Here is a 15,791-nt window from a genome sequence, read left to right on the forward strand (position 1 = left end):
CTTCTCTGTGACTATACAGGGTGAGACCTCAATGGAGGCCCCCGGCTTAACTAAATAAGGAATTCCCTTACCATGCCATTACCATGACCCAAGTTGTAGGTGTGCCAGTACCACAGCGACCTACACGTTTTATCCGCAAAGTATTCAAAAGAGGCTCATTGGCTAACGTAAACACCATACAACCTATAATAGAAGTGGCAGTACACTGTGACTCAATGGTTCCTGCACTCAGAGATGGTTTACCCTCTATGCTAATGGTGTTTTAATGTGCTTTACCCTACCACATCTGCTTTATCTGCAAGGTGTTTATGGTCTTATGGTGATTTATGTGTTATGCGTCCCAGCAAGATCACCTTACTTGTCCCAATGTGAGGCTTTATATTTCCATTGGATTATCTGCTATGTTTCAGGCCCTGATTTATGTCATTTTTATACCTAGTGTTGTCAGGATAACGAGTAACTTGTGATATGCAGAAGAATGGTGTTTGATTACATGCACAACATGGGCACCTTTCTTTTTGTTTGCCTCATTGTGGAGTTTGACAATTACCTAGTTGGCAAAGGAATTACTAGTTTATGTTGTGTTGGTCTGTTATGGGCACAATATATACCTTATTTCCATATAATTCTGTGTGGAGTCTCTTTTGTGGTGTAGTTATTGTGTCATTGGTGTGAGTGTGTTGTGAAAAAGCCTGACTGCTCTGTGCCAAGCTACTGGAGGTGAGCAATTATCTTTGGTGTTTAACTGACTTGCCTTGACTAAGGTGGTGGTTCCTGCCTGGCTGAGGTGCATAGTCTAGCTAACCAGAAACCCCATTTCTAACACATAGTATCCTAGGAGAAAGATGCTCAGTTGATTGTCTGCATTGCACAGCTAGCAAAGCCAAAATAAAATGATGGAAGGGGTGTTGAAACTTTTCAAACACTCACTCCCAGTCACAGATCTCAGTTTTATCCATTGTTATTTTGCTCGCCACGTCACCCTAGTTGGGACCCAACCTATGCAAATCAGTCTTGACCCTACTCCCCATGGGAACAGTGGAGCCCGAACTACCAAGCATGGTCCTCCCTGGACCGAAAACAAGCATCCAGAGACCACTTTCGGGTGTCACCCCTCATCAGCCAGGCTAGCTGGAATCTAGTGGTGCAGCAAGCAAGGGACCCACATCTGGGTATTCCCTAGCCACTTAGGGCTTGCATAGCAAAACCAAAATACAATGATGGACGGGGTGCTGAAACTTTTCAAACACACCCCCAGTCACAGATCTGGGTTTAATCCATCGTTATATTGCTCACCATGTCATCTCAGTCTGGACCCAACCATATGGAAATCACTCTTGACCCTGCTCCCCATGGAAACTGTCCAGCCCGCACTGCCAAGCCAGGTCCTCCCTGGACCGGAAACAAGCAACCCGGACAGGATGGTATTGAAACACAAGAAACTTTTTTTGCATGTCCTTCAACTGTTTGAGGGCACACATATTTACATTACGAGAGCTGGAAGTGCCCCTCCTATCTGTCAGAATACAATTGGAACCTTCTGTCTCTGCACCTTGCTAACAAATACCTTCAAGATCTTCAAAAAGACATTTAACGCCTGTCTTTTTTTAACAGCCCCCTCCCCTCCTGCTCCATCTCCTGTTCAGTAATTTCTCTCAGTCAAGATAGCCCATTGGGGGAAAGTGGGCACTTTACAAATCAACATGACATAACTCAATAACAAGGTGACCCTGATCTTAAGTAGTTTAACCAAGATATCATTTACAGCTATTCTAACCTTATTCTCTTCATTGGTTCTTAACTGCAGTAATAAATATAGATGGGAAATCAAATATTTTGAAGATATACCAAGGAAAATTCCATCTGACCTTATCAAATATTTTGGGACCGTCAACTACACCGGCCTCTAAAGTAAGCTTATATACTGAACATGCCTCTCAGGGAGATTGCAGGTTTGAGTGGGGGCCACCCAGTCATAAAGTCTTGATGATGCCCATGTATAAATCCATAAATTAGCAAATTCAAAATTATTGTTACTTTTTTTTGTTTAAGAAAACGTTTGGCACCGAAATAGGCAGGTACCCCTCATATATCTAAATTGATTTTGTACTGTTTTCAGGATCAATGTAATGATTTTATTCTCTCATGTGCAAGGTGTATAATTAAACATAGGACACCCCCTGTAGCACTACATACAGTTCTAGAATCCCATTAGGACCATCTGCTTATACTCACTAGATCGTATTAACCTGCACACCCAATCCAAGCTGCATAGGATTTACAACATCTACTAGATTTAGATGTGTGGTCTGTAAAATCATATCAACACAGCTGCGAGTTTTGCGATTATACAGGGTATTATATTTGGGGTAAGCAGTCCATATTCATTTAATATAAGAAACCTTAGTTTTATTAATAGCTTCCGCTGTCAGTTCTACTATGATTAATGGGTTACCTAACTAGCTGACTTATGTATACAAGCAAAAATAGGAAGACTTACTTTTTGTCCTCCTCCATTTCTCAATCAACCACTATGCTACTCAGGTATCACCCCCTCCCCCATAATGCCTGATTTTAGTTAAGTGTCATTGGCACGTATTGGGCCTCCACCTTTTACAATCCAAAAGGTTTTCTCTTAGTTACTAAGCCAACTTAGTAGTAAAATACTTTTAGGACCGTAATAAACTAAATCTATACTGCTACTCCCAATTCCCTCAGGACCTCAACGTGGACAGCACAGGAGGATCTCTTGGAGGTGAAACATTCGAGGCAAAGGCTGTCAAAGGACAAAGATGGACATCTGACAATCCACAAAAGAAGCAGTGGTTTACCTGAAGTTTCTTTAGCTTTTCCAAACGGCTGGGTCTCTCAAGAGTTAACCAGTGCAAAGGTTTCACATAGAGATGCTGAGAGAAATGCAAGAACTTTATCCACCCAATTAAGTTTATGCGAGGGGGGCCAAGCAAAAACGGTCCATGCTGGCGCTACCTCTCCCAGGCAGCACGTTTGACGGCTGGTTTGAACACGCCAGTCCGTGGGGTTTCTGATGCGAGTCTGGTCGCGTCCTGCACCCTCACTGCAGTTTACCACTACACAGAATGGTAGTAATATGCTGCCATGCTCCATATCCGGTCTGTTTATGTGCTGGTACGCAGGGCTTCCACAGAGTAAAAAGTGAACTGATACTCTTCTCTCAAAAGTCATCTTAGTCCGGAGTTTGGTGGCAGGTAGGGCCACTGGAATGATGTGATTGCTCGGCCATGGCAGTACTCGCATAGTTACAGATCTGCCGCATAATCTGCAGATTTTAACCAGAAAAAAATGTTTTTAGCTAAAACGCTTCAAATGTTACTGAAAACGTAGTGACATTTGTTCCCGCACAGCTGAAGGCCCTGTACAAAGGTGGACTGGTCACCTTTTTTTGGCCCTCTCCTGCCGCATAATTCCAGTGGCCCTGGTGGCAGGCCAACAGCGGAGCTACCCTTGGACATCTGAAGTGAGCCAACTAGGGCCTCCGTGGTTGCAACGTATGAGAACTAAGGGCGATAGAAAACCACCCATAACACTCACAATACATGTTAATTCACATTTAGATGCCCCAGCCAAACTCGGGATGTGCTGCAACTGGAGCGCTTCTTCCCGGGCAGTGCACAGGAACTGAGGAACAAAGCACATCTGTGGCATAGCTGTAAAGATGGGGCCATGCATTCGGCCTTTATTTCCAGTGTAAACGTCTTGCAAGGCACAGGCTAACGTGTGATCTGAAAGGAGGAAGATGAACTTAAAGGACTCCTCTCTGCTCTATTGTAACTCGGGTGGAGCCAATAGAGTCATACATAACCTGAAGAACAGTGTACTGAGCAAGCACAGGATGGACACCAAGAGTGGTATGCAGAGATGACGCTCAGAAGGGCTCACAGCTATTTTGAATGTTAACCAAGCATAATTGTGTGTGTGTGTGTGTGTGTGTGTGTGTGTGTGTGTGTGTCTGTGTGTGTGTGAGAGAGAGAGAGAGAGAGAGAGAGAGAGAGAGAGAGAGAGAGAGAGAGAGAGAGAGAGAGAGAGAGAGAGAGAGAGAGAGAGAGAGAGAGAGAGAGAGAGACTGACTGACTCTTTGCAATGTTTATTGGCAATCTCTCCCACTGGGGAGCAAGGAAGGCGGCGTTTAGGCATTAAAACAAGAACCAGCTGAGCTGAGACACAGTGCCATTTGTGTCTTAGCCTGGTAAGGGGAAAGTAGTTTGTCCTTATAAAGAAGTGCACCCCGTGTGAAACTTCATCTCCAGAAGAGTTTAGTACTCTGCTGATAAACATCCAAAACACTGTGGAGCACCTATCTGTGGACATGACGTGCTTCCTGAACAGGAAACATATTGGGTCTGTCAACCATGTTTGAATCAGAACAAGAATGGCACAGCACTATCTCCGACCCTACAGTCCGCACCTTTTCTAAGAGCATTGGTGCCTCTCAGCCGCGGCGGGGGAGGGATGGAAACCGGACAGTGAGGTTTAGGGCACATAACCCAGGAAGCAAGCAGAGAAAGAAAGCAGAAATGCATGCACACAGGTTCTTACAGACGGGCCTCTTTGCAAAGACCTTAATTTCACTCAAGGAGCTAAGAGGACCTGTAAGGCGGCAGGCCAGCTAGGATGCTCATGGTGGCAGGTGAGTCAATGAAGGCGCACTGTAGGCTTTCTGTAAATAAACAGAATGGTTTTATGTCCACTCCCTTCATCCACTGCTCCGGGACTGTTAATCACATCTCTGTTTAACTTAGAGAAGAAGATCTCTCACCTCCTGCTATTAGCTGTTTGGTGTTTCAATATGTCTCCTGCAAAATAGTCCCATTGCCATACAAGACTAATGACTTTACTTTTGAAAAAGACCCAATCACGCATTTGCATTTTGTCACGCTTATGAAAAATATACAGAAAACAGTTCTTTTTTAAATGCAGCAGGGATTTTTTTTTTTATTTGAGAGCAAGCCTGAGTTTACTACTGCAGCTTCATGTTTCTCTTTCACAAAAGGATGACCATCCTTGGACCCTGCGTCCAGCTGTCAAAGACAAAACCCACAATCTCCAATGACACAATTACTGAGCATTTGTTAATGTTATCCCCAAGCTCACTTGTGGACTGCCTCTCCTTCAACCTTCTAGACAAACAGCGGAAGAAGTTTTTGATGTACAGAGTACAGGTACTTTTTAGGTTTCAGGGACTGGTAATAACATCAGGTTGTCGGGTTTCTTTAGCTCCTTCTCCGACAGCATATGAAATGTGCTCAAAGTTAGGATAATGTCTATCACCAAAACCCTCACTGGCATATTTATTTATTTAACCCGTAGAAAACAAGCACAAATCATTAGAGCAGCATACGTGAATGGACAATTTAATATGTTGAAGCTGGGCGCTCTGTATAATCGGTTGAGCTAAAAATAACTGCAGAGGACTTTTTCGTGCTACTGATTCAAGTAGGTCTGCTCGATTCTTAAATCTCGGGAATACAAAGATTGAGAGGGTAGTGCTATTGATTTACAAAAATGTTCTGGCCCTTCTGATTTACAGGGCAAAGGTAAAAACAAGAACAGTCCCCACAGAAAGTGGTGCACTGCTGCAATATATACTAGCAAATTTGGATACACATTCTAACGAATTGAGCACAGAGGAAACTTGGTGAATTAAAACTATTCTGACTTTTCCCCAGCCTGGCACACAGGTGAGGCCTCTTACACCACCTGGTAACTTAACATTTTCATATCCTTCTGTGCGGACGATCGTGTAGGTTACATTAGAACGCGTTTTTCTTAGATGTACCCCATGACATTCAAGAAAACAGATCCCCCTTTTATGGCGTTTCTTCTCGTCTGTAAAATCCACCAGATTCATAAATTCTTTCCCTCAGTGAGCACGCCCCAAAAGCCAAGTGCTTTTTGAGGCGCTATGTCAACTCACAAACTAATCCTATACAGCTAGAAATCATACCTTTAAGCATTAGATATCTGAAGCCTTTAGGAATTACCGAATAATAGGAGACACTGGTCTATTTGAATCCTTGTGAGTGAAGAACGTGTGGTGTGGCAGTCAAGAGATGCTGGAACATAGAATTCCCTCTGCTTTCTCATGACTCGGGTATGCCAAGGCAGACTGTCCACAGAGGGTAACTAGGCACGCGCCAAGGGAGTATTTTCAATGCGGGGGGTGAAGGGACCAAATTCCTGGCCTCTGGCCGATAAACTAACCCAGCTTTTGGCATTTAGGCATCACCGGGTGCATGGTTCACCTATGGCATCAGCTCCTGACTCATGGCCTGGGTTCATCCCTGCTCCAGAGCCAGTTGTTTACAGAAGCCAAGTGAATAATGTATCGAGCACACACGGCAAATGCCTAGTCATTAGGAATAATTAAAGACAATGTTTCTCGGAGACAGTTACGTTACATATTTAGAACTCCTGCAGAAATAAATACATTATATGTACTTTGGGGTTTAAAAAAGTAAAGGTAAACAGCTGACATCATCAGAAAACATTTAAATGCCGCAAAAAAAGTAAACCAACAATTTATGGGCCTATTTTTCTATACCTATTGTAGTTTTCGAAACATAATTAAGGTGATTTAGAGATTGCTTTCCTGTGAAATAAAGTGGTGTAATTGGGTGCACTCTCCTGATTAGATTTCTATAACAAAAAAGCAATATTCATGTCCACATTCGAAGCTTTCTGAGGTAAGAAGTGAATGCTAGAAATTAACTGTAAATCTCAATAAAAGCTTTCGTTCAACGTCTGAAAAGTGCATAAAATCTGTAACACGGTCAATTTCTCATTCTACAAGGCCTTAAATTCATCACAACATCATACTGGAACAGGCCATGCTTTGCATGTTACGAACGGACGTCCTGCATAGACTGCAGGGTCCACATCTACACAATTCACTGGTTTCTCAGTGTCACTGGGCACACAATAGTTCTAGTCATACAAACGCCAAACTTCACTCCCCTGTGAAGGGAATGAACATAAAGGCATCCATTACCATTTAAAGGATAAAGAATGGCAAATACAATGTGTCCTCTTTGTAAACAGTCATAATGTACCCAATAGAGAATAGTTAGTGGAGCATCCAAGTCCCTGTTGTGGAAAAAAAAGGAGCAAACATTAGAATTCTTGATCAAAAATGTAGTCATTGGCCAGATATATCCTCCGGAATATAAGGGCGGCCAGGGCTAATGTGAGCAGGACTATAAGTACAGCGGATCCCGTGTTACTCGTGTGGACCCCTGGCTGCTGCGCCTGAAGAAGCGCCGGCGAGACGGGTCTCCGCTGCTGCTGCTGAGCCCGGCGCTGCCGAGGGCTCACTGAAGGTCTGTTCGGAGGGGCGGGTTCTGGAGCTGCCGATGCTGTGATGTTCTGGATTTCACCCTGATAACAAAAAGGTGCTATTAAGTTAATAATGTTAGACTGTGCCGATTCAATATAAATAAAAGACTCTGTTTTAGTGGAAATAACTATTTCTTTTAAGCAGAAATAACTAAATAGCTATTGGACCAATGTCAGAATTATCTAACATTTGATTGCAGAAATCACAAGAGAGAACTTATTTACTTTTAAATGTGATCCTATTCTTGCTGCCAGCATATTTACAATACCAAGAGACTAAATGTAAGATGTATGGACGCCAATGTATGTTCTATTTCAAACTACATCATTGAATTTATCACAGTAGATCGATCTTCTTGTAAATTATTACACTGAGAAATGCTGTGAAAGTTTAAATGTTATCATTGCCCTATCATATACTCTGTTCTAAACAAGCAGTTCACATGCAGCTTCTCAATTAAATTCTACCAACGACCACGCTCCTGCGAGAGCTTTCTCTAGGTCGTACCTGCTACATCTTCAGCAACAACATACACTGCAGTATATCTCTTGTTGGGAAAACGTCATCCTTAGACAAACTGCATGCAGCGTGTAAACAAAAATAACTTTTCTAAGGCGCTCTTACAGTGGGGAAAAGATGGCATTGTGAGTTCACTGCCTTTAGGGTTTACCAGGGCAGCTAGGAGCATTGTAACCACTAAAAGACCAAGTGTGTGTTGCTAAAACAACACTGTGTGCCAGACAGAATCGATGGATACAGAACAAATAATGTCACAAAAGGAGCAGGTTCTCCGTGACCAAGCACAGCTCTTTGTAATAACCTCGAGATCATATCCTATGCTTCCTCATACTATGGCAGGAGCTAGAACAGCCATTGCTGACCTGGTCCGTCCACATTTCAAGGTGAAAACATAAAATACATCAACCTGGCTACTACCCAAGGCCAAAGTGCTGCTGATGCATGCGAATGTGCTGCCATAAGATATCTTCCCCCTAAGCAGTTTCCAATCTCAATTCCACCTCTTCTGCCTGAAGAAACAACCATAAAGAACGTTGAGGGGGGAAAAGCTTCCTTAAGTAAACTTCAGTTGTCTGCTCACAAGGTGGAGGACCAGTCCCCCATGTGTTTAAAGCCCCCCACCACTTGTTTTTGTCCTTTTGTATTCTACTGAACTCGCTATGTCAAACTGGACTCCTGAGTCTCAAAGTGGCAGAGTCCTAGATCTTTAAGTGGTATTCAACATGGTCAACTGCAAAATACTTCTCAATTTTTTGCTCCCAAGTTAGAGGAAGAGTCTTTCATTTGATTCCATCTATTTAACTGAACTCTCTTGGAGAAACTAGAAATCTACCTTTCCGCACTAAATAAATTGCCTGTGGAGTCTATCAAACAATAGCTCTACCAAAATCCTTTAATGTTTAGCTGCCCCCACAGCTCAACAGTAATCATCTGGACTACCACATGTATGTTGATAATTTCCATCTACGGGTCAAGTTTCCTAGGTGCTCGCAGTCTAACAGCAGGTCATGGACTGTCTCATCCATGTTCAATAATGAACGCAGAACTGGCTCTGTGTCAAAGACTAAGCTCCTACTGCTGAAATAGCGAGGGGTCCATTGCTAACCTGTGTTTGAATATCAATCACCCTCTTCGGAAATCCACTGAAGACTGCAACCACATTAACGTCAACCCTGATGCTTCTACATCAGGCCACCAACATCACTATAACCCTATCCCCCATCAACATGCCCTCTTTGTAATCCAGCATCCACTCATCCAATGTGCAGAACACTGCCTATCCTGTTCTGCTTTCTGACTGAACGTGTGCCCACCTCGTCCCCTTTGTGCCTTCACTTCAAAGTGCTCAAAGGCTATTGTAATGTGGAGAGAGGAAAACAAAAAAGCCTTAATCTATACGCAACACACCATCAAAATAAAGTTTTGAATTCCTGCCTTATGTGGTGAGCGACTGGTTACTTCAATTAGAACTAGAGTTAGAAAAGACGTAGTCAAAAAGGGGCTCCAGTTAGTACTAGAAAGTTAGACCTGGGCATAAAAGTATGCCCACTGCCATTTTTTTGGGGAAAAGCATTCTGTGTGATCTGGGACTTCCTTTAGCATTCAGTATCCTGGGAGTCCTTTGCAGCTGTCTGGGTGAAAAGAAAGAATTCAGTGAGGTACATGTTGGTGCAGGTGATCTAACCTGATCACTGGTATTTTCTCTTGGTTGCCAGGTCACTGAGTGTGTACAAGAAAACACTTGTAGAGAACCTTTGAAATGAGGAGGTAGAGCACTGCCAAGAATACTTAAAGTAAGTAAGAAGCAAGCGATGGTATATAAGGGACAATCTACTAGAGGTCAAAGTCATGTCATACAATCAGCCTGTAGAATACCCTGTTCTTTCCCTGCATGCCTAGACATAGCAACATAGCATCTGTCATTAATATCACTTAGGCAGGGGGGGCTACCAGAGCATAGGCTGAACAATGCTATACGAACAATGAGAGGGACATTCGCTTCAAAACATGACTACTTACTGGAGTTGTTAGTCACTTACTACCAACAAATGGAGCAGATTCTGCAAGTTTAAACCTTTAAATTCAGTTCATGCATGCCAAATACATGAGACAAAACATGGCAGTCCCTCAATAAGAAGAGGTCAAAGCTTTTGCAGCGAGTTTATTAGGTCGATGAAAACATTTAGATGGAACCATAAGCTAATGTGCAAGCCAACATTAGTTGGAAAGCGCGCTGCTCCGCCCTTTGCTTCACGCGGTTAAGAATCCATTTGAATACAGGAAAAAAAACTGATCAAATAGCTTATTACGTTACTGCACAATTTTCCCGATGGAAAAAGCACATGCTTATATTTCCCCCAAGCTCTTGGCAGTGCTTTATCAGGTACAGCAGATGGTCTGACGTAGTTTTTTGACGTGCTTCGAATTTATTTTGTTACCAATCCCCAGCCGCCTCACTGCTAAAAAAATACAGCTTAGCTGGGATTTGGGAAGAATATATCACTGCATTTAGATTACATTTAAAACAGCCTGCCAGCAGCTGTTTTGGCCCACCAACAGAGCTACTTCCGTAATGGATGGGTTTCATAAAAACTATGCCAGACTAGCTGTGCAATATGCTCAAATGAAGTGCACAATTTATCTTCAATTGAGTCGTATGTAGATTAAAGGGATTTAAAATGTATAGCTATAAAGGGTTATTTGATTACTGTGATTAAACATCACACGTTGTGCATCTTAAACATGTGTCTACATGACGTCTGGTATGCAGATTTGTGGCATTAATAGAAAACTGAGAATCAGATATAGTTTCATGCCCCATGTAAGCTCATGACTTGGGCAAGTGTAACAAACAACAATGGACCAATGATAACTGTTGAACTGTCCAGAATTGAGTGCTGTCATTAACAGATGCGAAGTACTATAGGAGCAAACTCAAACAGTTGGCCAGCACAACACATTAGTTTGCTTTTTGCAAGTACTTCATACGCTGGGATGTGCTGTGAATAGGGCAGGCAAAGAAGGTCTAAGAGTGAATGATTAGAACCCAGGAGTAGACCTCTGCTTGCTGCATGCAGAAGAAAGATGGCTAAGCATTAGTAGTTACTTTTGCCAAACCCTATGGTATCACTTATGATTCACCACAGATATTGTACTTTGGCCACTTGTGTTAGAGCATCTGCCAAAGCCCCATGAGATGATGGCAACCTATCTATCCTCTGAGGTCCGACTCATGCCGAAGTGCTAGAAAAGATTTTCACTGGACACTAGACTGCCTGGTCCCAAGTCCAACATTCCCAGAATGTCCTCTAGTGAACAGGTGATGGTGTTAAGGATGTTCCAAGAAGGATTAAACTGACTTAATTGAGTTAAGCATTGTTAAGCGCAAACTGCCACACCCAAAGAAGCATCCTACTGCTATAGCAGAAAACAGTTCGCCCTTGCAGGACAGGGGTGGAGTTGGATAAGGTTGTAGGGAGTCTGGGATCCATTAACAGCTTACCCCCCCATAAGAGTGGAATGGGGACCCAAGACTGCAGTGTGTGGAGAAGAACTACTTTGCTCTAATATAATTTAAAAAGGTATTAACATATGGTCCAACCAAATGTGCAGTATGGGAGCTTCTACTATTAAATTGGGATTATCAGAATAGATACAGTCGAGAGTATGACCTGCATTATATGTAGGATCTATGACCAGTCGATGCAGTCCTATGATGCTTAACGTGTTAAAACAAAAATAGGTACTTCAAGTTCATCAGAGCATTCTAGATGAAAATGAAAGTCTCCCATAATGGTGGAATTGGTGTAACAAAGTACCAAAAGGATTTCTGTTTAGTGTTTGAAGCAATGCTCACATAACATGCGGGTATGGACACTTCCAAATGTCCAACAATTCCAAACATCCCATACCATTTGATCAGTAACACAACAAGTAGTTTTGCTGCCCTGGGTACTGACCACACTATCCCCGAGTAGCATTTCCAGAAACAAACAAATAGCTGGAGCCTGGTGTTGAGAGCCTGATTGAGCAACTCAGGATGTCACGGAAGCCAGTAAAGAAGAGCAGTTCAGATCGTACGCAAAGACTGACATTCTCCCAGAATATTTCCAGCAGAATTGAGTTGGGCTTAACTCACCATCTAACATTAAAAATGGTGCTGGGGTATTGGTGCTCATTTTAAAATTATGCATGATAGAATCAAGCCTATGCTCTTCGTTGGACCATGCAACTGGGGCAGTGGCAGAGAGAGGTCATTTTCAATGTGGTCTCACAAAGGGCACTAATAGACTCTCCCATCTCAAATATCCCTCCCTCCCTCCCTCCCTCTACACTAAATACATCTCTGTTCATGCTCTCCACTGAACTGGAAATAAATAGCCTGGGCTCCCAGGGAAGCTGTTCAGTATGGGCTTCACAAAATGAAGGGCAAAACTGCTGCATTAATAAAGTGCAGCATCATTTTTGAGTCAGATCGGATACTGCTTTGAATATTACGTCTTTTCTAATTCTGGGCATTACCCTGCTTGGCATGTTGAGTGAGTACATAGTGCCAAAAAGTTTAGCATACTGATCTCTAAGTTTCTGGAAAAATCTAGAAAACGTATCAATACTGCCTGTCATTCTGTTGCTCTGTGGGCAAACATCAAATTCCCAGCCAAGACCCTACCTTATACTGCAACAGCTGTTAACCATGAGAGACTAAGACTCATAACGTCTGCTACTCTCTCTCCAGACATAAAAATTAATGCTGCATCAGCGCACAGATAAAATTTTATGAGGATTGCATAAATCAAGCATTGTTCAAATTAAAAAAAATAAACTGGAAAAAGGGAGTAAGTTACGCCAATGCTGCTACCACCACCTCAGCCAGGCGCTGCCTGTGCCCTAATTATAATTAAGACTGAGATCAATCCTATCTCATTTTGAGAGAAGAGATAGCCATCAATGGTTGAGAGAAGAAAAAAAATGCAATTATTTCTTTACAAAACGAGGCTGATGTACAAGGGCACCGGGATGCTTACAATAGGGTGCCAATGCCCATCGGTGTCAGGACCAAATTCCCCCTCAGATCAAAGGGAAGAGGCGGTAGTCTGACCTCCCACAACACTGGTACACTGAGCAGAGAGTAAGATTTGTTAATAATCAAAAGCCCTACTCTGTCGTGTTTATAACCCAACCCAAGGAAGACACACAAGCCACTATAAAGTCTCTGAACGGAACCCATAGTGAAATCCCTTCACAGCACATCATCATCATCCTCCAGGACCTGTCCCCACATGTCTCCACATGTTCCCCTCCAAATCATTAAAATGAGCAGATGTCAAAGAAACAAAAGCCAGCTCCTACAAAGAACTCAACTGGAGGCATGAAAGGAACTTTAATAACAAGGAAGCAAAAAACATAGTCCTAAAGGGGCGTTTCGTTTTCTGAGTAATAAATGTTTGTCAAATCTGCTGAATTCTGGGCAGTGTGGTATAGAAATAAGTCTGGTTTCTCTGTTGGCGACTGTATAAAGCTTCAGCTGAGATCAATATTTTTTTTCTTCTTTTTAGTGGGGAATCCCACTGTTGAAAATGAACAGTATAATGGCATGTCTGATGTGGCAGATCTCACAAAAAAAGCCATTAGACATTTGGATAGACAATAAATTACAAACTCCTACCCTCAGGACTAATTATGGTTTTCCCTTATAAGGGATGGAAAACCCTCCTGTGCTTATTGAGTTATGTGAATGTATGTGTCTTAAAAAGTCCCCTTAACTTTGTGTTGACCATCTGTCCCTTTATATTTTGGGTCAAACACTGACCAACAATTCAACACTTCCATAAAAGGAACAAACACTTCTACACCTTCTCAAGGTTTCAATAATTATCCAATACTGGAAAACTTACTTCTCGGGAGCTTCCTTTTTTCAGCCCTATATTAGTAGCAATTAAACACCACGTCCTCCACTTTGAAGAATCTCCCCTTCTTTCACAAAGAAAAAAAGGTATTTCAGCCAAGTGCTTCTCCACACACAAACATGTTCCTTGCATCACAAGGCAACACATGGTTGAATGATGTTTATCTTCTGTTGCTGATTAGAAATAGCCTCCTCGAGAAGATCTGTGGTATGGATGGTACATCACTCCAAAACCCCTTCTCTCAGACTACAGCAAGAAGCCGAAACTAGGCAATATGTTTTTGGGAGGCCCACCAGGATTTTGCAACTGGCACAACACTGCAAACTAGTGTGCTGGAAGCACAAAAACAGTACATTTTGTTTTTTAGGGAGCAATATTTTGTTATAAAGCCAACTGGGCCGATATATCTGAACTGAAATAGTTTATGCTAAACACAAACAAGCCCAAGATAACAATGAAGCATTCTAAGTTGTGGAATGGTTGTTCTATCCGTCTCACAGAGTAAATAGTCCGAATCCTTGGATCTCTCTTATACAATCTTTTTTATGAAACCCCAAAATGCCGCTATGGTCAAGACCTTACACAAACACGTCATCTCTAAAACCATTGTATTTGACTGCAGGACAACAGCTTCTGTTGCCACGTATCCCTGAATTCCCATACTAGTCTCTCACTTCTACGTATTACTGCAGCTCTAGTCAATCAGCAAAGGTACTCTGTAGTGTCTAGCACTTTTTTTTTGCTCCAGAGAGTGGAAGAAAAAGCTCCCCCCATATATATACTAACATAAGTAGATACATAGTATATTCAAATAAATGTATTAACCTGGCAATGGCCCCATATTCTGTAGAGCAACTAATGCTCCGGTACCCACAAACTTTGGATACAGTTAAACTACACAAATGATGTTTAAGTAGTTTTAAAATCAAGTTTTCAGACTCGAAGGTTTTCACATCCTCAGAATCGTTTTTTTTTTGCAATTAAGGGCCAGATGTAGGTAAGTCACAAATTGCGACTTGCAATTTGCGAGTCATAGTGACTCGCAAATTGCAACTTGCAATTCGCGATACAGAAAGGTGTCTCAGACACCTTCTGCGACTCGCTATGGGGTCGCAAAGACCCACCTCATAAATATTTATGAGGTGGGTCGCAGATTGCGACCCCATAGCGAGTCTAGGCACTCACAGGGATGGTGGCCTGCTGGAGACAGCAGACCACCATGTCCGTGACTGCTTTTCAATAAAGCATCTTTTTTTTCTCTTTGCAGGCCGTTTTCCTTAAAGGAAAACGAGCTGCAAATAGAAAAATTACCGAAACCTTTTTGTTTCTGTTTTTTTCAGAGTAGGCAGTGGTCCATAGGACCACTGCCTGCTCTGAAAAAATAATTTTGTGAGGATTCACAAAGGGGAAGGGGTCCCATGGGGAGATAACTGCGAATGCGTTATGGATGAGTTGGTCAGGGATATTTGCTTACGCTTTTCCCCCTCTCCCACTCCTTCCGTATCTAGTAAACAAATTGAGTCAAAAAAACCTCAAACTAATACTAATAGCACCAACCTGGGCTCGCCAGCCATGGTACGCAACACTACTAGATCTGTCAGTAGTACCCCAACTACCAAACAGACCAGATCTGTTAACTCAACACAAACAACAGATCAGACACCCGAATCCAGCATCGCTCAATCTAGCAATCTGGCTCTTGAAGTCTTAGAATTTGGACATTTAGACCTTACACAAGAATGTATGGAGGTCATTAAACAAGCAAGAAGACCTACTACAAGACATTGTTATGCAAATAAATGGAAAAGATTTGTGTATTACTGCCATAATAATCAAATTCAACCACTACATGCGTCCGCAAAAAACATTGTAAGCTACTTATTGCACTTACAAAAATAAAATCTAGCTTTTTCGTCCATTAAGATACATCTCACAGCAATATCTGCCTATCTGCAGATTACACATTCAAAATCACTCTTTAGAATCCCAGTCAT

At 42.3% G+C, this 15,791-nt stretch overlaps 1 protein-coding gene across 2 annotated transcripts in view; it reads right to left on the minus strand.

Moving 5' to 3' along the window:
• Positions 1–4,939: 4,939 nt before the first annotated feature.
• Positions 4,940–15,791, minus strand: part of UBE2J1 (ubiquitin conjugating enzyme E2 J1) — an 87,018-nt gene continuing 76,166 nt past the window's right edge. For both annotated transcript variants that reach the window (XM_069235488.1, XM_069235489.1), the window contains one exon: positions 4,940–7,413. In XM_069235488.1, the coding sequence (XP_069091589.1) occupies positions 7,150–7,413 (264 nt within the window). In that variant the 3' untranslated portion in view covers positions 4,940–7,149. The remainder of the gene's footprint in view (positions 7,414–15,791) is intronic.

The sequence above is a fragment of the Pleurodeles waltl genome, chromosome 5, assembly GCF_031143425.1.
Source record: "Pleurodeles waltl isolate 20211129_DDA chromosome 5, aPleWal1.hap1.20221129, whole genome shotgun sequence".
Lineage (NCBI taxonomy): Eukaryota > Metazoa > Chordata > Amphibia > Caudata > Salamandridae > Pleurodeles > Pleurodeles waltl.